We start from the raw sequence: 24,526 nt of genomic DNA, 5'->3' as shown, positions 1-24,526 counted from the left end.
TAATAGATCATTCATCTGGGGTAAATAATAAAGACAAAGTACTTAATGTACGTTATATAGCTACATATAATAGGATGACCACAAATGTAGAAATTATTATTAAAAAGATATTGACTTCTATGCCAGAATTAGTAAAATTACTGGGGAAAAGGCCATATTTCACAAACAGAAATAGTATAAATTCAAGAAGGCAACTTTGTTATAAGGATTTTGAAGTTAATACTATGACACATTTTAAGGGTAAAAATGGAACACTACCTTGTTACAAATGCAGTTGCAGTAATATTTGCAATTTATTAGAATTCGAACATCCAATAACTAAACACAAATTTAGTATAAGACATCAGGCAACATACAATACAATTTTAGTTGTTTATTTAAGTACGTGTACAAGATGCACATGTTTTTATGTAGGGAAATGCTCAAGATGGTTAAAAGACCGAATAATAGAGCATAAATCCAATATAAGAAGAAATGTGATGACAAATGCTTTAGCGAGACATATTAATGAGTATGGTGGTACACATACATTCAAATTTAAGGTTTTGGAGGTTATTCATAGGAATGTAAGAGGAGGCGATATACATAATAAATTAGATATTGCTGAAGATGGGTGGATAACTGGATTAGATGCTGACAAGTTCCCTGCTTTGAATAACATGGTGACTATAAAACCTTATTTAGTTGAAAGACAAATGCAATATAAATGATGTAAGAAATTATATATATATATATATATATATATATATATATATATATATATATAGATAGAGGTGGGTGTTCAAAAGGCATGCGTAAATGGGCGTGCCTTCGTTGAAGGTTGAACATCGAGCTGGCACCTTGGCGTTCGTCAAAATCTACACAGGCAGACAGCAATTGTTGGAGGTGTTATGGAAAAGACAAGAGTACTTAGGAACATGTTTTTGCAATGTAACGAGTTGGTAGATTTTAAACTTTCCCCTCAATGTACTTTGTCAGAAACACTGGGGTGAGCAAACTATTGTAACAAAGGAAATGTTATTCTTTTAAGCTGGGGTGCAGAAATGGAATTGGCTAGAAATAGTAAGGCTCTACCAAGTTTAATGCTGTCAGCTGACAAAAAAGAAATTACTAGAAAATGGAAATCAAAAGCAAAACCAACCATAACATAAATTACTGAATGTTGCAAAGGAGATAACAATATTGGACACGAGATTTTTAGAAAAAGGCAAGGAGCAAGCTACATAGAAATAAATGGAATCATTGAGAATGATACATGCAGAATAATGTTCAGGAAGAGGAGTGAAACTTCAGGGAAGGCAGGACTTATTATTCAGTTTATTGTTACTTAGATTGCTTAATTATGAAATAAACCATTTATGTACAATGCACAAAAAGGGCCACAATAATGCAGCGGTTAGCATTGTCGATTCACAGCAAAAGGCTCTCCGGTTCAATTCTCGGCTTGAGCACCTTATGTGTGGAGTCTGCATGTCTTCCCCATAGACAAGTGATGTTTAAAGACATGCAAGTAGGTGTGTGCATGAATGGTTGTGCCTTCTTTGAAGGTTGGGTGCCGGGCTGGCAACTCTGCACCGTAAAAATCAACTGCCAATCATAAGCGGACCGATAATCCACTGTGGCAACCCCTAACCGGGAAAAGTGAAAGTCATTGCTTTTTTGCAATGCATGAAAAGAAAGCATCTATGTATTTTTTTTGTTGTTATTGCTTTTATAACTTTGTTTACCATGTCACTGTGTTGTATGTGAAGTTAATAAAGGTGTTTAACAATGAGAAGACAGATTACTAGAGAGCAGTCTTGGGATACTGAAGGAACTTAGGACCATCTGATGGTGTAGAAAAAGGGACTGAAAACAAAGACAAAAATGGAGAGCATAGTATGTGTCATTTCAAAGGTGAAAATAACTACAAGGGACATGACAAAATACAGACATGTGAAAAAGGGGGCATGAACAGTTGTTATGCTATGAAGAGCACAGAAACAAAGTTATAAAGTGCATCACTTGAAAAGACCAGTTCAGAAATAGAAGAAAGGATAGTAACTTTAAAATGAAAGTGGGAAAGCTATAATCTTTAAAAATGTCAAAAAGAGGGAAAGAAGGCAGTTAGAGAATTGACTATGGAAAGGAATATTAGAACTATAAAGAGGCCATAGAATAGATGACAGTCTTAAATGAGTACTTCTCATTGGTGGTTAACCAAGAGAAGGAAGATAAGATGACAGTATGAAAAGGCAGGTCATAGGTAGGTACTTGGCTATTGGCCCGAGGGCCTACGTAAGCCTAGTCAACAAGGTTCCCTGGCTTACGCCACCCAGGTCCAGAAGAAAGGGGCTGGACACATGAGATGCCAGTCAATTTTATTTATTCCTTGTTGGCCACATTAGTCCCACTAAGCCAGTGGCCTCTTTCAGGAAGACTAGAGGTGGTAGTGATGCTGAATAGGGGAAATTTGGCCAAGGCACTTGGGAATTTCCCCTATTCTCCGTACAGGAACACGCTTTGTGGATGTACTTTCTGTTTCTGTTCCAAGCGCAAGGGCAGCTCAGACAAACAGCTATGCAATGAGAGATGGAGCTAATGGTTGAAGAGGTCAGAAATGTATGGGAGTTAGTGTTGCGATGAACAAGGAGAGAGTCATTCTCTAAGGAGCGGAAAAGGTGGTCAGTGGATCAAATAAGGCTGCAGAGCCGATTCAAAGGATGGATAAAGAGGGGTGGATAACATACTGAGTCTTGATTCAGAGGAGATATTTCAACAAAAACTCTCTAGTGAACAGGTAGCAGCATAAAATTGTGTTGTAACAACTCTCCAGTCAGGAGGGCTGCAGGATGTTTATCTAAAGGGTATGATTAATCAGACTGAACCAGAGAATGAAGTTGTGGCTTCATGGGGCAAAATAATGGAGACAATACAAGAAGAAGTTGTTGCTGAGAGCATGGTAAAAAAGAAATCCTATTCACAGACAGTGAAAGAAGGAGAGAGAAAAGTCGAAGAAGTGAAGAAGAAATTTGTTATATGGTTAAGCAGTAAGAAAGATAAATTACTTGAAATATTTTAATTATGGACACTGTAATTTCACCACTGGGTGTTTTACCCAATATTTTTTGAAACAGGACAGTATATGGAACATTTTTTAAAACAGCATGAACAAAAAAAAAACTGTAATCCTTGGAGCAATATGTGGTGCAGGTGTTTCATACAGAAACCAAAAAAACTCTTGATACAACTTAGAACAGAAGTCGAAAAAGAGGACTTAAAAATACTTAAAGACTATATGTAAAGATGCTATGGATACAACAAAAATGTATGAGGACTGAGGTTTATGGACTGGAGGCTGAAAATGTGGGATTATTTTGAAAATGAAAATGTTGTACCTATTCCAAGTGTGATTATTGTGAATGGTAACAGAAGATTTGTTAAATATAAACAATAGCCAAAAACATGTTTTTTTTCCTGTGGAAAAAATAAATAATCACTTGATTAATGAATGTGATAAATGAAAATGCTTTATTTGTCACAAAGCAGTGTGTGAAGACTGGTAGAGATGGGTGAAGGCTGCCAGCCTAGTCAAATAGAATTTGGTACATAATTCTATCATTTGTAAATACTGTAAAATGTTGAAATGCAGGCTTGCTTCTTAAATGAAAGAATATGTTGTGAAAGATTAACTTAAAACAATGTGGCAACATTGCCATCTGCTGTAAAGAAAGCTAAGTCAAGCATTTCTTGTTGGTCCTTTGAAATTAAAATTATTTCATCACTGCCTTTGATGTTTTACAAGTCGGCTCCAGTCCGGCTAGATGAAGGCTTCCTGCCTATTGTTTTAAGGCTAAAGTTAATGACCAGAATTTACATGTGGAATGTCCTTTATTCCTCTAAGTGTAAAAGAATGTAAATGCAGTTTGTCAGCCTGGGAACACCAGGAAGGTGCAAAAGACGATGTAATGTTTAGCATAACTGGAGTTTCAATTTAAACAGCGAGAACAAGAGATTATTAAGCATTTTTGTCTAGACATCCAACTCAGCACTGCCTTAGGCTCTCTTTATGTAAGTAGTATGTTAGAACTGTGTTTTCTCCTAGAAGTAGCTAGGAATTAGAAAAGATTAGACTAATTGTTTTTCGGTGATGTCAGAATGGTACTACTGATTTATTTTAAGTATTTGTGTGTGATCTCTGAACTTTTGACTAGCACTGTATAGTAGAAAGTATTGTCTTGTGGTTTTCATTATTTATTATTAAATATTTTAAAACTTTTTAACTGTGGCTGGTTTGTGTAGAGATAATTTAAGCTCTTCAGAGTACTTGTATGCCTTTGGTAAAACTGTACATAGCCACTCTAATAAGCCTCAACTGTAGTCACACTTACCAATTGGATAATAATATTGCACAGTAATAACTGGACACTCTTAAGGGCCTTTGAGTACCTGATAATTATTAGTGGGTGGTGGCAGCTGGCACTACCGTATAGTCTGGGAAAAGGGGGCACAGCAGAAGGACCTCTGACAGCCTTCCCCAGAAGTGTCTGTGTGGTTGTGTAAACTCTTATCTCAGAGTGTATGTGTGTATCAGGCTGCTACCTGGGCAGGGTCACGAAGCACTGGTTGGACAGAGAGGGTGCTGGAGACTTTAGCTTGCCCACTAGGCTGTGCCAGTGGGGAGTCTTATTGGGGACCTGGGGAGCAAGGAAGCGATCAGCCCCAGACTGACTGTGACCTCTGTGTGCTCTTAAGGGAAATTGCACTTTACTGTGTGTATTTGTTATCCTTTCCTCTCATATGAGATGCCCTCTCTGGTGTTAGTGGTGAGGATTGAGGCTCCTTGATTGCTGGGTCAGGGCATGGGTGTCACACAGGGCATGAAGCAAGAACATGTGACATGAAATGCAAAAAATGTGGAAAAACTGGACATGCATGGGTGGATCGTGAAGAAAATGTAGAAGTTACATGAAAATAAACACACAGGATCTGTGCATGACCTAGATAAAAATAAATATAGAAAAGGAACAAAAAAAGAGACCGGAAAGAAATAAAAATATAATAACGGAGGGAAAGATGGGGAAAGGGAAGGGGAAGGTGAGGTGTTTGATATGAGCAAAGAGGAATATATAAACTGGCAAGTAGAGAGGGAAAAGAAAAATTCTATAGAAAGAGTGAAAGAGAGGAAAAGAACGTTTAAAAATGTACTTGTTAAAGAAAATAAAAAAGCAAAGGATGAGAGAGGGGATAATTTATTTTTAAAGGTTGAAGATCTTTGCTTTGAATGTTAACAGTATGAAGAATGTTAAAAGAAGGTTAGGTATTTTAGAAGGGTGTGCTTCACTTGATATGCACATAATTCTATTAGAAGATACTAGAATCTGACAGAATAAGAAAGGTTACACACTTAAGTATTACAGGGTCAAAACATTGTATGGAATATGGAAAAGATACATGTTCAGTAATATGTGAATTATGTAAAAAAACACATTAAAATCTTAGATTTTACAACTGTAGAATTAGGAATAATAACAGTAACAAATTTAACAAGGAAACAAAGGATTACAGAATTATCGAAATTTATGCATATGTTACAAATAAAGAGATAATGTTTAAAATTTTCTAAATGATGTAGGTGTTAATAGTGTGGTGGTGGTGCTGCAGTAGCGTTGTCGCCTCACAGTAAGATGCTGTCCTGTTCGATTCTCAGCTAAAGCGTCTTCTGTGTGGAGACATGCGTGAATAGGCGTACCTTCGTTGAAGGTTGTACGTTAGGGCTGGCAACTCAGTACGTAAAAATCTACTGCCAATCATTAATGGACCGGAGTTCCGTTGTGGCGACCCCTAACCGGGAAAAGCCGAAAGATACAACAAAATGTAGGTGTTAATAGGAATACAATATTAGTGGGGGATTTTAATTGCAATTTAAGAACAGGAAAAAAAGTCCTGAATTTAAAATTATACGGTAGATAATGAAAATTGGAAAGCTATACATATGGGATATAAACACTGGACTTAGTAAAAAAATAATCAAATTTGTTTTAATTTCACTTCTGTATCTGACAGTTTAAAAAAAAATCTGTAAAAAGGGAAAAAAGGACAGGCTTTTCAGATCATGTAGCCATAAGACTATAGGTACATGAGAAAAAAGAATACATGAAGGATATGTAAAGATGTCAAGAGGCTTAATGAAAATGACTTCAATAAAAAGGATAGGAAAGAGATTAATAAACTGTGGAAGGATGATATAGGTATGAGAATATTTTATGAAAATTGGACAAGTTGGTGAAGTTTCAAGGAAAAGTACATAAAGTGTTTTTTTTTTTTTTTGGAATGTCAAGATGAAAAGAGAAGAATAGAGAAATTAAAATACAAGTAGTGGAGTCAAGAAGTGTTTAAAGAAATAGAGGGATAAGGCAGTTTTTTTATGAAAAATAAAAGGAAATGATATAAAAAAAAAAATAAATAAATAAAAAAAAAAAATCAGGAAAATTTTAAGAGATTGTTATATAAACAGATATTTTACAAGGAAAAAAAGAGGAGGTGGCACCTTACATGAATAAATTAGTAAAGGAATAACAAAGGAATTAAAGAATAAAGGAGAAAAGATAAACATTCAAGACAGAATACGTAAAGGGATTAAAAAATATATAGAGCATACTTTTATAAAAGGAAAGAAGCAAAAGTGACACAGAAATGGTGAGTTAAAAAACTAAGTAAAGAAGATAATGATACTTTGGGGAAAAGATAAATGAAAAAAAAATGGTATCTGAATATTATGAAAGATGATTTTATTTTTCTCTGGAATAATTTAGGAACAGAAAAACAATGCTATTAAAATGAAATTTATGTGGTGTAAGAATATATATAAATGTAAAGATTTTTTTGTGGAAATTATCAATAGGTATACTGCACATTAAAGCTAACATACCTTATATAAAAGAAAGCAAGAAAAAAAATATGTATTCATTGTGGGAAACTTGAAACAACAGAACAAGTGGTTCTGAAATGTTCTAGAATAAAGAAATTACGGGAAAAGATATGTAAAAATAAAACGTTGAAAGGTTTTGAAAAGGCCAAGCACAAACATGAACATGTTTGAATACGAGTACCATGGCAACAAAAAAGTTGAAAAAAATTGATAAAATAATATTTTTTATTTTATGGATATTATGGATTGGGAGACTTAATGAAGTAAAGTTTAATGGGAAATTGATTTTTATCAGAAATCTTGAGGAAAATAAGTTTTGGGCTTTGGAAAAAAGGGTGGGGGAGTGTTTAATAGTATGAATGTATACTATGTAAATAATATAATAAAACTGCCAAAGAGTCCAAAGACAACCACAAGGCATTCTATAACTATGTCAAGAATCTAAATGTCAATGCTCAGATCTGCTCTGAGCTACAACAGAATGGCATTAAATATACTGATTTCAAGGATATTGCCAATATCCTGGTAGATCGATTCAGTGCCAACTTCACCAACCTCTCACCCCCTAAATGGCCCATCTCAATACCGGAAGATTGCCAAATTCCAGTAATAACAGCCACACAGGTAAAAAACGCACTCTCCAAAGCTAAGAATACAGCATCCATGGGACCAGATGACATTCCGGGCTGTGTACTACATGAACTACAAAATGAACTGGCACCTCTCCCAAGTGTCATGTTTAATCATACCCTCACCTCAGACTTCGTGCCCACTGAGTGGCTCACAGCTACAGTTATCCCACTCCACAAGGGGGGATCCAGCTTGGATCCCGGGAACTACCACCCCATCAGTCTGAGCCTGATCTACAAGGCCATGGAACGTATTATCGTGGAACTTACAAACAAAGACATTGGCAAACTTAAAACACTGGACCCCACCCAGTTTGGGTTCATGAAGGGCCAATCTTGTCTCCTGAACCTGATTGACTTCTTTGAATCAGTCTCCAGAGCCATGGTCAAGGGTAAGGCAGTCCACACAGCCTATCTGGGCCTCGCCAAGGCCTTTGACACCATCACCCACTGTGGAATCATAGAGAAACTTACTAAGCTGGGCATTAATCCCTATATCACTCGATGGGTTGCCAACTGGCTTACTGACAGAACCCACACTATAAAAGTAGCTGACTCCAAATCCAGCTCCAGAGAAGTGACAAGTGGAGTACCTCAGGGTTCAGTCCTGGGACCTCTCTTGTTTGGCATCTGCTTCTCTGAAGTACAGGCCAGCACTAAGGGACTCTGGCTAACAAAGTTTCTGGATGACTGCAAACTGGGAGCCATTATTGAATCCCCAAATGATGTGGATACTCTACAAAAGGGCCTTACAGAAACAGATGCTTGGGTGCCAGAGCCATGGACTCTCAATGCCAAGAAATGTATAGTTATCCCCTTTGGGAAAAAACATGTACCCGTGAATTAGCACATAGGTGGCAGTACACTAATCACTGAAAGTGTGATAAGAGACTTAGGGACACAGGTGGACAGTGGTCTCACCTTCAATAACCACATCACCACAACAGTCAGGAAATTCTTCTATGTGGCACACCTCATCACCAAGGGCTTTTCATCCAGAAAAAAGGATGTCATTGTCCCACTGTACTCATCCCTCATTAGACCCATTATAGAATACAACGCCCCATTTGGTATGTACCTCTCAAGAAATCTGCAACAACTGGAAAGGCCGAAGAAATACCTCACTAAAAGAATCACAGGCCTAAAGCAGATGCACTAAAAGAATCACAGGCCTAAAGCAGATGCCCTATGCTGACCGCCTTAAAAAGCTTCAGCTATACTCTGTCATATATAGTCTACTCCGAGGTGATCTCTGCTTAACATACAAGGCCATGTCAAACCCAGAGCTGTTGGACATGCTACACTTAAAGAAATCCCAATCCCTCAGAGCCACACACTCCAGGGATCTAAACCTTGTCATCACAATAAACAAAACATGCTGGAGGGATAGGTTCCTGACCCAGAGACTCCCCAAACTCTGGAATAGACTGCCCATGTCAAGCAGAGCGCCTCTTTGGCCCTCTTCAAAAGGAACCTCGATGATTGGATGGGAGAAAGAAAATTCACCCCGGGGAATCACGTCAGTCACCTTGCTAGACAGGGGTCCAGGGAAGTAAATAGTGTGGGAAGAAATAGCCAGGGAATTGTTACAGCTAGGCTTGTATAGGCCCTAGGGCCGATAGCCTAGTACCAACCTATGAACCTATAAATAATATATATTACGTAAATAATGTATATAAGTGAGGATTATCAATAATAAGTCCCTACTCTTTGTAGTGGTGGAGTCCAAGATGGAGAAGTGGATAGGCATGGCAGTGGTTGTGCCTGCACACACTTTGTAAGACAACTTTAAATGAAAAAAAAAAAATTAGTGAAATTATTGACATTTTTACACCACAATCTGGAGGATTACAAGATAAAGTTTTGGTGTCAATGATAGAGGAGCAAGCATACAAGTTTGCTTTATCCTAGGGAGATTTAATAGTAAAATGATTTCCAGAACACAGGGAGTATCCCATGAGAAACTACAACCTCGGCATACTTTGAGCTTTGATGCTCAGGCATGTGACGTGGAAGGTCAAGAGGTTGAGAAAGAAAGACAGAAAGTTGCTTAGTAAAGCAACCAAAGCTTACTTATGCAAGTGTTGCAGCAGTATCTGGGAATTACAAAAAGAAAACAGATTTTTCATAGAGAACTAAATCTATAATTTATATCAGAACAAAAAATGGACAGGGCCCTGCAAAAACTGAAGAAGATAGCATGGAGGATACAGAGTAGGCAGAGATGAAAAATGTGATACAATAGGTAGCAGAGTCCACAAACAAAAAAGAAAGCTCAAGGGCATACGTAGAAAGAGGAACATTTTATGTTGATATTTCATTGTTAAATATTAACAGCATTAAGGGTGAATGTGGAAGAATTACACTTTTACAATGTTTAACAAAAATTATGACTTTATAATTCTCCTGGACACTAGATTGTGTTCTTTTTGGAAAAGAAAGCAATTTGGTAAACTGTGGTAAGATGGCATTTTTTGAATGGTTGGGACTGAGACCTGTTGAGGTGTTGCTTTCCTTTATAAAAACAGTATGCAGTTATAAGTAAAGATTTTTGATACTACAGACAAGTGGTGGATTTGTGGTGAATGCAATGGTTAGACCTACTAAAAATAATTGCATTGTATTTGTGTCCAAAATATGAAGAGAGATGCAGCCTACTAGAGGATGTGGGGACATACGTAGTAGTCAACTAACCAAATAGTAGTAGGGGACCTCAATTGCAATTTAAGATGATGTACAAAAGACGAGCTAACCAAAGATGCTAGAATTGGGAAGGAACTTTTAAAAGACAGGTGATTTGTAATTGGATCAGGATGAAGGACAGACAGACACATTATTATATATATCTGTATTACAAAAGAGAACACCAGACTGAGTCAGACATTTTCTTATTTTCTGAGAAATTACAAGAAGTATCAGGTCAAAAACTGACCAGATTTTCTGATCATTGTGCTGTATGGGGGCAGTCTGGTGATGAAGAAGCGAGTCTTGTAAAAGGGAAAGGCTTAAAAGTTAACATAAATAGGGGGAATTAGCAGAGCAGGGTTAAAATATTATGGGAAGTGCATTTAACCGTGAAAGATAGTGTGTCCCTTACTGTTTGGAGGATAGGATTTAAAGACAAATACGGAAAAAAAATACTATATTACAAGAAACAATATCTCGGGGAGATGTATAGATTGTTACTTTAGAAATATGAATATTCACTAGAAACACAGCGTCAAGAATGTCTAAACAGAAAAAGAAGAAATATATGAAAAAAATAAAGATTACAGATGTTAGAAAACAAAGAATAGGAATTACCTTTTCTAGGTAGATGAGTTAAGAAGACTGAATATAATTTATAGTTTGCTTGATAGCACTGGGCTAGAAAAAAGGGAAAGCAATTATGACTATTGCAACAAAACATATGGAGAAGTAATATGAATGCAAAGACAATTAAGAGTTAAGATACTGGCATTTAGAAAAGATGGATACAGATTTTTAAAAAATTATCTGAGTTAGATGAGCTTAAAATGGTATCAGAACAGGTACAGACAGCTCATCAGGAGAAGATGGGCTCACTTAAGTTTTTTTTTCTTTTTATATTTCAATGAGTAATATGCAAAAAATGTATTTTTGGATGTGTTGAATGAATGGTTCACTTTAGGGGGTTTTTAATGATCACACAGTATGAACTGTTAGAAGAGGGAAAACAGGATATGAAAAACTGGAGATCTGTTCTGTGTAATACAGATTATGAAATCCTGATGAAAATTCTACAGGTCAGAATGAGAGAGGGTATTAGTAGATATGAGAGAACAGAAACATATGGTTTGCCAGGTAAACAAAATTAAGGAACTTTGATTGTTAATTAAACATGCAGCGTATGAAGTGCAGGCAAGAGAAGGGGTACATTATGGCATACGCTATAAAATATAGCAAAGGCCATTGATAGTTTAGAGCACGGGCTGTTATGGAAAATATAGCAGTTTGGCTTTGGTATCAAAATGTGCAGATTGATGCGTATAGTACACAAGCTGGTCAAATGTGTTACTGTTAACATTTAGTTGGAAGATCATGACATCAAAATGCAGAGGGCAGTTAGGCAAGGATGCACATTAGGTGAAGGTCTTTTTTTTCCTTTTTTGCTTGGTGATGAATGCAGTAATCAAGTACATGGATGTTAAATTTTAAGGGGAGGGATAGGAGTTGGTTTAGGGGTGGACATTTTCACAATTTATAGTTTCTATAGAGGATTTAATGCTAGTTATCAGAACAGACAGTTATTGGCATATTAATTTGATGGAGCAGAAAGAACTTTAGGGAAAGTAGGATTATAAATAATGAAATTGTAAAGGGTTTGGGACAGATGTTGGGATACCAGGTATAGAGTCTACTGTATTGGAAATAAAAGCATTAGGCCTTACTTTTAGTGGACATGAAAGTGTTCCGAGACAATGGGAAGGGGTGATTTTAAATTTTTAAAAATGAGGGACATGGATAGCTTTTGGAAGACCTTCAAAATGTCATTTAGGCAGAAAGTTTATTTAATAAATGAGACACCTACAAGACTAACAAGTTACATACTTGGGATTTTTATTTTGTGTAAGGAAAGAGAAAAAGAAATATTATACACTGTATTTTCATTTTTCTGGGGACATGGGTTAATCCCATCAGAAGAAATATTGTTCACAATGAAGTAAAAGGTTGAGGGGGTATATTTAGTCCATCCAGGAGTTTCTCTGGCATCATTACATAAGTTACAAAGCATCAAAGATACGAGCAAAAAAATTTGTTGGGTATTCTTTTTTAATTTAAAAGATATCAGTCTTTTCTGGATGGGTATGAAAAAAAGAAATCGGGTAAGATTTGATGGGGAAGTAGAAATGAAAGAGTTTCAGAACAGGATGCATCAGTGGACATTAAGTATACATGGCTTGGTGGCGGATAGAAAACTGTGGTATACACATTATGATATACACGCAGTATGAAAATCTTTCTATAAAGATGAGTATGTTTAGAGAAATACATAAGTAAGAGAGGGAATTAAAAGAGAAGCATAAGGTATAAGGCAATTTCAGAATGGTCTGATTTTTTTGTGGTGGCTATCCTTACTATAATTACTCTAATATATGAGCTACAACACTTTTGCAAAAAGGTATCATAGGCAAGGATATAATGTAAAAGATGATGTCAAGCATGTTTTCTTAAAATGTACTAGGGCAGGGCAGGAGGGCTACCCTGGGTAAAAGACAGTATTGCATTTGCGGTCTTTTTTTTTTTTAAACTAAAACTTGAGATACATAGAACTCCATCCAGGCAGGATATAAAGAAGTTCTTTACAGTTTGCAATAAAAAAAAATATTATTTATTTATTTAATAAAAGTGAAGAGGATTGGGGGAAGGGCATAGAAATGGGACCTGGGCTGGAAAGAGGGGTGTTTGTGCTGGGCATCTGGCCACCTGGTTGGTGGTGTCACAATAAAAGGAATATCCATTTTTTCTCTTCAATGGAGGAGCTGGGGGTGCCAGGGCATGATCTGTAATAAGCCAATTAGTAGAGTGGCTTAATACAGACACAGTAAATTGCTTAAAAGCTAAGGGGTGGAGTGCTGGTTTATGGTACCCACACAGGGCACTGGTTGAACTAACTATGCTTCTGGTATTAATGCCTATTATAAGATATGGAGACTGTGGAATTCCATGGGATGCTTCTGTTTAGAAAATAGAGTAATTTTCTCGGCTATTTGGTTCTTATGGTTAAACAACATGCCAAGAAATATTATATGATAAGATGTGTTATTTGACTGAAGTTTTGCAGTCATTAAAATTTTGTTTACAGACAAAGAGTGGAAGAATGCATTTTTCAATAAACATCTTTATTAAATTATCATGTATGACACAGGCAATCTTACATTTATATAAATGGGAAAACAAACAGTGGCACTACTTTAATTGCAACATTATACATCACAGACACCATTGAAACAACTGTAGTTCCAAACATTATACATCACTTATAATCTATCCAGTCATTGTCAGTTAAGCATTATATGGCTCATTCAAACCTTGTTTCTTATCTGCTCTGCATATATTGTTCCCACAAATTCCCATTTCTGCACTTGCGTATTATCACAACCAGATTTGCAACCTGCTATAATTTGTTGTGGCTTGCCGAAAAAAATTCTGTTACCCTTAAAAGGGGTGTGTGAAGAAATAATTACTAGTGTGCCTCACTATGTGTGAGGCAGGAAAAGGAATAGCGATCACTTTTTGTATTCTTGGGTGGCGTACTTTTCTGATGTAACTTGTTTTAGCATGAAATTAATGTGACTGCTGCTTCACACTCGTCCTTACCCAATCTCATCTTTCTTGACATTCTTAATGTATGGCAACTTTGGATGCTCTGTAAGTCATGTAACTGAGTATTGTGTAGATCCTGTGTTTTACAGCTCAAACGATCTTGCCATGGGAATGGCAATGCTGTTAATACCTCTCAGTGGACTTTCTAACATGTTCAGAATTGCAAGTCATGTGTTTTACAAAATGTCGGTTAGCTGTAATATTACTTTTATTTATTTGGTTTTCCGCATACTTCTTATTGTGTAAAAACTGTAGCTTACAAGATGTATAATAAAGATTTACAAAATGTAATAAAAAAAATCAGGTCCTTCTTCAGCAGACTCGGAAGCAGCAGGCATGTTTATTGCATTATTCAGTAAGTTACATTGGGAAAGGACGCTAACCTGGAAGAGGATTTTTGCCATTATTCCTCTTCCAATGTCATAAGTAATGTGACAGAATATTAAGTTCATAGGTTGGTACTAGGCTATCAGCCCTAGGGCCTATACATGCCTAGCCATAACAATTCCCTGGCTATTTCTTCCCACACTATTTACTTCCCTGGACCTCTGTCTAGCAGGGCGACTGACGTGATCCCATGATCCCTGGGGTGAATTTCCTTTCTTCCATCCAATCGTCAAGGTTCCTTTTGAAGAGGGCCAAAGAGGCACTCTGCTTGACATGTATGGGCAATCTATTCCAGAGTCTGGGGAGTCTCTGGGTCAGGAACCTATCCCTCCAGCATGTTTTTGTTTATTGTGATGACAAGGTTTAGATCCCTGGAGCATGTGGCTCTGAGGGATTGGGATTTTTTTTTAAGTGTAGCATGTCCAACAGCTCTGGGTTTGACATGGCCTTGTATGTTAAGCAGAGATCGCCTCTGAGTAGACGATATGCGACAGAGTACAGCTGGAGTTTTTTAAGGCTGTCAGAGTAGGGCATCTGCTTTAGGCCTGGGACTCTTTTAGTGAAGTATTTCTGCGGCCTTTCCAGTTGTTGCAGATGTCTTGAGAGGTACATACCAAATGGGGCATTGTTTTCTATAATGGGTCTAATGAGGGATGAGTACAGTGGGACAATGACCTCCTTTTTTCTGGATGAAAAGCCCTTAGTGATGAGGTGTGCTACATAGAAGGATTTCCTGACTGTTGTGACGATTTGGTTATCGAAGGTGAGACCACTGTCCACCTCTGTCCCCATGTCTCTTATCACACTTTCGGTGTTTAGTGTACTGCCACCTATATGGTAATTCACGGGTACATGTTTTTTCCCAAAGGGGATAACTATACATTTCTTGACATTGAGCTTGAGCCCATGGCTCTGGCACCAAGCATCTGTTTCTGTAAGGCCCTTTTCTAGAGTATCCACATCATTTGGGGATTCAATAATGGCTCCCAGTTTGCAGTCATCTGCGAACTTTGTTAGCTAGAGTCCCTTAGTGTTGGCCTGTAATTCAGAGAAGTAGATGCCAAACAAGAGCGGTCCCAGGAGCTGGAGCTGGATTTGGAATCGTCTACTTTTGCAGTGTGGGTTCTATCAGTAAGCCAGTTAGCAACCCATTGGGTGATGTAGGGATTAATGCCCAGCTTAGTAAGTTTATCTATGATTCCAGAGTGGGGGATGGTGTCAAAGGCCTTGGCAAGGTCTAGATAGGCTGTGTGAACCACCTTACCCTTGTCCATGGCTCTGGAGACTGATTTGAAGAAGTCAATCAGGTTCAGGAGACAAGATCGGCCCTTCATGAACCCAAACTGGGTGGGGTCCAGTGTTTGAAGGTTGCCAATGTCTTTGTTTATAAGTTCCATGATAATACGCTGCATGGCCTTGCAGATCAGGCTCGTCAGACTGATGGGATGGTAGTTTCTGGGATCCAAGGTGGATCCCCCTTGTGGAGTGGGATAACTGTAGCTCTGCGCCACTCAGTAGGCACGAAACCTGAGGTGAGGCTATGATTAAACATGACACTTAGGTGAGGTGCCAGTTCATATTGTAGTTCATGTAGTACACAGCCCGGGATGTCATCTGGTCCCATGGATGCTGTATTCTTAGCTTTGGAGAGTGCATTTTTTTACCTGCATGGCCATTATTAGGTATTAGTTTACACACCCCTTTTCATGTTAATATACATTATTTTGTGAATAAATCACAAATAATCACACGTCACGAATCTGGTTGCAATAATACGCAAGTACCCCCATTTCTTTCTATGTAGTTTGCTCTGTCCCTTTTCTAAAGATCCCAATTCCAGTTGCTTTCTCTCGGTTACTATATTCACTGCTTCTAGTAAAGTTGGTCTAGATTTCCATTTTCTAGTAATTGTTTTTTGGCAGCCACCATAATTAGACTCAGCAAGGCTTTTATTATGTGTAGGCAATTCCAGTTCTGTATCATAGCTCAAAAAAAAATCATCTCCCCAGACAATCCAATCCACTCACTCGGCATCTCAGACAGAGCAGTTTGCAGGGGAATCCCTAAAGTCTGCCAGCTCATTACACTCCCAAAAATATGTTCCCAGCCACCTCTTTCTTGCCCGTCACACCTTCAACATTTGCTTTCCACCTGAGGATAAATTCTTTGGAGTCTACTTGGGGTATAAAATACTTTGTAAACACTTCCAGGCAAAGATCCTAAATCTTCTAGACTTTGTTGCATATTTGGGAGATATACATATACCCCCCACTGTCTCTTTGTGAATTGCTTATCCAATCTCTCTCTTCCCATGCCTTTCTAAGCTTCTGATTGATTCTTATAATTATCATGCAATATTTTATAAGCTTTACTTCTTCTTCTTCTTTCGGCTGCTCCTGTTAGGGATCGCCCCAGCGGATCATCTGTTTCCATTTATTCCTTTTTTAATGGCAGCTTCTGTTCTAGATTCTATTAAAAACTGCCAGTGCTGGTCTTTCATTTAGTACTCCCCTAATTCTTTCTCTTTGCCTATACTCTGATATCAATCCACCTATACTCCGATATCAGTCCTTGATAGGAAGGCAGTCTCTAACCTGCAGTCCAAACAGATTTTTTCCAATAAATCCAATGTAGTATTTATTATTATTATTATTATTCATTCTTTCATGATTTTTTTTCAAATGTATAAGCTGGAGAGTTTTAATTCACAGATGTTATTTATGTTTTTGTTTGTAATACAGAATCTTATTGTACACATTATTTTGCACATTTGTAAATATGTAAAATGTGCTCTTATGTAATTTTTGTATAGAATTAAAGACCCCCCCTCCTTTTTTTGATAAGTGATATGGGATCTTTTTCATCCAAATTAACGGTCACTAAATTAGGAAGACAAAACCTTGGATTAATGTTTCATCCAAAATACAGGACACTCAGGAGTGCAGCACCCCCCCAATGCTGCAGTGCATATGCCAGTACTGAAAAATTAATCAAACTACTGAGGTGCGGATACAACCCACAGCCTTCCGATCTTCAGTAGAAAAACTGAGAGCATTACCTATACAGTTACTGCCACAAACCAAGTAATTGGGACAGTACAGCCACTAAGGGAGGACAAGTCACAGAGGCCACATGGAATCCTACTCAGGATTTTAAGATGGCTACTTAATTCATTATCCTCTGAGGAAGCATTAGAGATCCCATACAGAAGGGGCTCATAGAAAACAACAAAGTGTAAAGACCTATCTTCGTTTTGTTGATAATTTAAAACTGTATAGCTCCTCATATGAGGAACTGAAAGCACAGCTGCAGGTTGTCAAAACTTTTTCAGATGATATAAGAATGTCATCTGGTCTTGATAAGTGTTCAAAAGCACCCTTTAAAGCAGGAAAACTGCAGCACCAGAAAAACATCAGTTTGGGACAAAAATGTGATATAAAAAGAACTTGGGGAATTGAAGGATCAACAATAAAACATGAACAAATGCAGATTAAATTTAGTACAAAATACTTTACAAGACTTAACTTAATTCTGAAAACAGCGTTAACATCTAGGAACAAAATGCAGGCTATAAACCAATTTGCTCTTCCTGTCCTAACTTACAATTTTGGAGTGATTGACTGGACACAAATGTGGTAGATAGATTAGACAGGAAAACAAGAAGGATGCTTCTTGCTCATCAATTGCTTTATAAAAATCAGTGTATACAAAGATTATATATTCCCCTCTCTGAAGGAGGGATGGGCCTCCTTGAAATTGATTACATATATAGATCTGCAGTTGTGGGACTCCACACATATCTGCTGACCTCATAAGACCCAAATGTAGTGAAAGTTTTGAAACATAAGGAGAATAAATTTACGATGACATTGCTGCTTAATTTAGCAGAAGCATATTGGCGTCAAGCAGGAATGGAAATCAAACCAGAAGCAGATAAAAATCAGGCAGCAGCTGAATGTGCAAAAAAACATAAGAAAGAATACAAGGTGAAGGACCAGATGAGAAGGCAAGAAATGTGGAAAAAGCATAAATATAGTGGCAAGTATAGAAAACTTCTGGAAGTACCTCATGTTGATCAGGAACGAACACAGGAATGGTTAAGGAGAGGCAAATTCAAACCAAGAGATCAAAGGTTAATATTGTCAGCTCAAGACAGTGGGCTACGTACACGCTGGTGTGCACTGAACATGTGTGAGAAACAGACAAATGTAGGTTTGGTAAAACCGAATTGGAAACAGTCACACACCTTGTTGCTGGTTGTGATGTACTAATGGCAGAAGGACTGTATACTGAAAGGCATAATAATGTGGCAAGACTGTTGCACTGGGGTTTGTGCAAACATTATTGAAGTGGCTGAAAAATACTGGAAACATGAGCCACAAAGCATCATAGAAAATGAAGTTTATATCACATGGGATCACCCATTACCAGCAGTTCAAAAGACAGATGTTAGAAATCCGGATATAGTGGTCCAAGAAAAGAAGACAAAAGTAGCATTGTTCATTGAAATTGCCACACCCAGTGACTACAGTGTCTTGTGTTCAGAGAGACACAAAGTCACAAAATAGCAGGATCTGCAGGGAGAAACAAGAGCTATGTGGAAGAAAGATACCCAGGCAGTTCCAATAGTCGTAGGAGCAACAGGTCTTATAAAAATAAAATTACAATCATATTTAGATATGTTACCAATCCATGTGACCCCATACAAAGTGGAGAATGAGTCATTACTGGGCACACTGCGGGTGCTGCGAAGAGCACTTTTAGCTGACATCATACATTGAAACAATACCAATTTCATGAACTTTAATCGTACTTTGACTTAAGAATTGGTCCAGTCTTGTCATGGTATTAGAAATCCAAAAGACTTGGAGAAATTAAAAGGTGTGGTAACAAGGGGCTGGAAGCAAACAGAGACAGAGCACATCAGCAAAAGCAAAATAAGCTGCGCAGAGAACTACAGTCCAGTGAATCTGATCTCAGCAGTGGTCACATAATGGAGAAAATCCTACAGTTAAGGGTCACAAGGCTCCTGCAGCAGGAAAGTCTGCTTAAATTGCAGCATGTATTCAGAACAGGAGAATCCAAAAATCAGACAACATGATCCAGTCATGTGACTGAGCCAGGGAGGTGGTGGTAGACAAGCAAATCTTTGAAGTCTAGATAGTCTTGTCAAAGATATAAAAGGGCATCCTAGGTGAAGAAAAATTGCTCTGGTGGAGGTTTTAGTAGAATCTCGAATAGAAGCTGCTGTTAAAATGGGATAATTAGTAAGTCATATAAAATATTGCATGATGACTATAAGAATTAATCAGGGGAGGTTAGAAAGGATTGTGAGGACAGACTGGATAAGCAATTAACAAAGAAACAATGGGATGATATATGTATGGCTCCCAAATATGCAACAATAAAAGAACTAGAAGTGGGGTCTTTAGAAAAAAAGAGTTGGAGCAAATTACATAGAAAAAATGAAATTGTGCAGAATAATGTTTTGGAATAGGAATGGGCAGTGTAGTGGTGTAGCTGTTTCCTCACAACAAGAGGTTCTCTGGTTCGATTCTCGGCTCAGATGCCTTCTGTGCGCAGTCTGCATGTCCTCCCTGTGTTCACGTAGGTTTCCTTCGGGTGATTTGGTTTGCTCACACATTCCAAAAGACATGCATGTGCAGCATTTCTCCAAGGGCCTCTGCTGAAAATGGGGTCTATCCTAGTCAGACTTTCCTGGTAAACAAATGTTAAAATAAAGTCTAAAAGATTTAGAATCTTTGCTTGGAAATGTTTGCATAAGTATTTGTATACCTCCAGCAGACTCCAAAGAATTTTTCCTCAAGTAGAGGAAGAAAGAGGTAATTGGGAACATATTTTTATGGGATGCAATGAATTGGCAGACTTTAAAAAGTCCCTGTGGACTATTCTGTCAGAAATACTGGGCGAGCAAATTGGTGTAACTAGGGAAAAGACTTTTTTGAGCTGCGATACAGAATAGGAACTGCCTAGACATAGTAAGGCCTTGATGAGTTTAATTATGGCGGTGGTCAAGAAAGCAATTATTAGAAAATGAAAATTTAAATCTAAACCAACCATGTTAAAAATAGTGAATATAATAATGGAGATAAAATGACTGGAATTGGGATCTTTAGAAAAGGGTTGGAGTAAATTGCATAAGAAAAAGTGAAATTGTGCAGAACAATGATTAGGAGTAGGAATGAGGTTTAAGGGAAGGCAGGAACTGAATGAGCTATGTAACGGTTGATTGACAATGACTGCATAGAAGATTGCAAGTGGTGTATAATGTTTGCAACTGAAAATATGACAATATGGTTTGTTTTCATTTATATAAATGTATGCCTGCCTATGTCATAAAAGTGATAATTCAATAAAGATGCTTCTTGTTAAAAAAAAGAAAATACTATCTAGACTTCAGCAAAGCTGCCAACTCTAACGTACTGTTGGCACCTAATGAAAATAGAGCACAAGCATGCAGGAAAAAAAAGGCAATAGGGGAGGGAACAGTTCTAAGGGGCAGGTAGTGCCCCACAGGGACAAGACCTTAACTTAGGTGTCATTAAGAAGCTTTTGTTAAGCAACCCTAAGCACTCGTGCATTCGGGTCTTGCACTAGGGACATACTTAACAGGCTTATCTTTTTCCGGATTCCCGAACATAATCATGGCAGTCCATGCACTACAAATGAATTCCTAGTAAAGTTTTTTGTCCTTGGCAAACTGTGAAACAACACTGTCACACTGTAGTAAACAGTCATCTACTATGAAATGATCACTTCACTGCATCTTAATTTTCACAGAAACACATTTTTTTCTTTCCAGCACTAATTCCTTGTGGTACAATATAAAAACTCACTGTACATTTGGCCTCTTGTTGAGGTGATTTATACATCTGTAGTTTTCTCCCTAAAAGTGAGAAATCAGTCCACTGGTACACAATGATTTATTAGTTTTACATCTGTTTATTACACTGTATGCCAAGCACTATACATATTACTAAGAATCTTAATCCTGTTCCATCTTTTGTTACCTTTTACTTGAATATAGCTGCATTTATTAAGATTTTGAATTTTTTTGTCTGGCTAACTGTGCTGCATTCTGGTTACTTTGTAATACAATCTGCTGTACACTACAGAAACCACATCAGCTCAGCAAAAGCCGTTTCTCCCCTCTACTGCATCATCAGAATGTGGGGCTGTATGACATGGAATCAGGAAGTAATTGGACAGTTGCTCAGCACACCAGTTAATTAAATTTAATAAATATAAATCCACTGAAGTAGCCAAAGCCCACTTTACAAAATGTGGGTCATAATTATAACTAAAAAAAATGGTAAAAAAAAACAAAAAAAAAAAAAAACTTTGCACTTTATCTTTAAGGGTATAAGCAGATTATAGCTAAACACAGCAAGAAGCCTGGCAATTGGTGCAGACAGTTAAGGCCGCGAGCTGCAGCCCCTATGGTACAGGGTTGGATTCACTCAGCTGTTACTTGCTTACTGTGTGACATTGAGCAAGTCACTTAACCAGGCAGTGCTTTTGCATAACTGGGACTTTGGGTTAGGATCCTTAATGATCCCCTGGACTGCAAGTCTATTAACTACATATGAACACCGAAACATAATATTTCTGAACGACTATAGATTTTTTTAAAGCAAAAGCTTAAAGGGGGGGCTTATGAAATGGGACAGTGAACATTTTCTGCAGAAATTTTGACAAAATCATTCAACATACAAAAATGTTATCTGCACTTCAATTCCTGAAGTAAGGAAATAATGACACTGAAAATGACAAGTGAAGCAGACAAGCACTGAAGAACCTTGCTGTTTAAGTAAGAAAATGAAAAAGGTCAGAATTAAGTGGAGGTTTATATTACTACAGGGAGAATTAAACAGAATAAATGGACCAGCAGCATCTCCATCAACTATTTCTGTATCTTGCAAATCCTTCTCCCACATGGACTAAGCTGTTCCTCAGCTACTGCAAAAATAATTTACTACTGTTTCTTGCGTAATAAATAAACGAGTACACTGCAATTTTGTTGTGATTGTTAAACTACAATCATGCAGTTCAGTCAATATACAGACTACTAATACAATCATCCAAGTCCTTGCTGTTAGAATGTAACAAAGGAAAATATATGTTAGTAAAGAATGTTAGGCTCACTGGATTAATATACTTAAGTCAAGAAGTACCAAGTATGTTATGCATTTAAAAACGTAAACTACCAAGCAGTAAGAACAATTTTTAAGGTTCACATTGGCAGTACCTGCAACAGCTAAAACCAGATTGCTTGGTAGTCACTTCCTTATTTAAAAAGGTACCCAACCTGTGATAGCTTAATATAAAAAAAAGTTTGAAAAGACACTCAGTTATATTCTACTAAGTGTTTTTAAGGGGTGATGGGCTATAAATAAAAATCACTGCAACTCAAGAGTACTAAAATAAACAGTTCAAAGAACTTACATATAACCATATCCATGTGCACCAGCATCAACTGGTATTTGAGGGAAGTACAGAGAACTTCTAGGTCTGACAGCTACCCCGTTAGGCTTCTTAATTACTTCCAAAGGAGTAGAGGAAGAAAGGATTATGTTTAGTAGTACAGAGTTCATTTCATTATATAATAGTCTGCACAAGTAAAAAAAAAAAAAAAAAAAAAAAATCAAAGCACACCTGATGAAAGGGCTGCCTGCAGCATGGGGTCTGAATGCATTGTCAAGGTGCCCCCCCCCCCCAAATGATTAAGTGCTCACAAATTTAGTGGTTCTTATAAAGCAGCAGTTCTTGGAAACAAAAGCAAGTACTAGATATTAAGCCACCATTCTTACATATCAAATGTAATTTTGCTAGAAAAATATGAAAACTTTATATTAGTGAGAAATGAATCAATAATGGTAAATTCTCAAGAGTTAGGAATATATAAAACTGTATCCCCCCACTTAAATTTCTGGGGGTGCTTTTCCCTGAAGTAAAACAACCCACATAAATGCAAGTGGGACAGAGAAACAAGCTTTTTAGACAAAGATTTCCACCTGACCTTCAAACTGGAGCAGCAAAAACTAACTGAAGCTGCAACGGTTATACAGCATTACCATAAAACACACAAGTGTGAAGTCAGCTGAAGTGTATTAAGAAAGATTGTTATTCCCAGTACTGAACATCATAGCACTGTTATCCAGGTGTGCATCACTTGTTTCTTCAAAATACCCCTACAGAAGAGAAGAAGACGTCAAGCATCGCACTGCAGTTATTTTAATTTAGAAAAGCAAACAGGATATCAGAAGGTCAGGATGCACAGCAAAAATACATTAATTACGCTGCTGGAAAGATTTACTGAACAGAGGTCTGTCTGTCTGGTCTCTTGGTTTCTAATTTACGCAGTCCAAGACAACCACTGGTATACAGATTACATCATTATCCTTTTTGGCTAAATCATACAATATTAAAATTCAGTCCCTACTAAGAATGTTAAGATCCCTGCCACTAGCACTACAGAATGCAAGTCAATTAAAAAAAATAAAACCCACAGGATGCCAAACGCGTTTACGCAAAATGAAAAACCAGTTCATCACAGACTGCAATACAATTCTACAGCTACATTCCTGCATCACTAAAGTAGTCTGACGTTTTAATTATTTTAGTTCCAATTTACCTTGCCTTCCCCGGTTCCTACCATAGTTAGAAAAAGCGCTGTCAACAACCTCAGAGCCCACGCTGCTGTCGTTGCTGTGATCTGCTTTGCAGTTTCCATCATCCCAGGTACTATCACCGGCATGAACAACAAACCTATACATCGACCAGCACAGGACTGCTGAAGCGCCTGGCTGTTGCCCGCGGCTGCGCGGTGTGGAGGCGTGGCTTGAATACACGTGAACGAGCCTTATGGCTCCATTCAAAAAAGACAGGAAAAATTAGCCAACGCACAAGATTGTGCTGAATAAAACTGACAGGAATGAAGCCAGGCAATACGGTAACAGTAAAGCAGTGGAATTCGCGGTAGTAAGATTGTGTGGTACATTGAACGTTTGTTTTACGATATGAGTTAATAACATCTTAGAGATGTATTACATGCTGTGTATCAGTATAAAGACGTTAAATGTGTAGAGTAGGCGACACTGAGTGCGATTAAAGGTAATTTGCTACAGTGCGCACTACACGACAACTTTGGTTAAATATTCTTGGTAATTGGAATAAAGCGTTATATTTTACAAAGTGGCCAGTTTAGGAAAACCGTGTTTGAAGTTATTCGGTA

General features: G+C 37.5%; 1 protein-coding gene across 2 annotated transcripts in view; it reads right to left on the bottom strand.

The window, feature by feature from the left end:
• Nucleotides 1-24,112, bottom strand: part of LOC122799575 — a 597,377-nt gene extending 573,265 nt beyond the window's left edge. For both annotated transcript variants that reach the window (XM_044068716.1, XM_044068717.1), the window contains exon 1: nucleotides 23,927-24,112. In XM_044068716.1, coding sequence (XP_043924651.1) covers nucleotides 23,927-24,049 — 123 coding nt within the window. In that variant the 5' untranslated portion in view covers nucleotides 24,050-24,112. The remainder of the gene's footprint in view (nucleotides 1-23,926) is intronic.
• Between the last annotated feature and the right edge of the window lie 414 nt (nucleotides 24,113-24,526).

Source organism: Protopterus annectens, chromosome 4.part0, assembly GCF_019279795.1.
Source record: "Protopterus annectens isolate FY-2018-M chromosome 4.part0, PAN1.0, whole genome shotgun sequence".
Lineage (NCBI taxonomy): Eukaryota > Metazoa > Chordata > Ceratodontiformes > Protopteridae > Protopterus > Protopterus annectens.
This window is presented reverse-complemented; position numbering and strand designations above follow the sequence as displayed.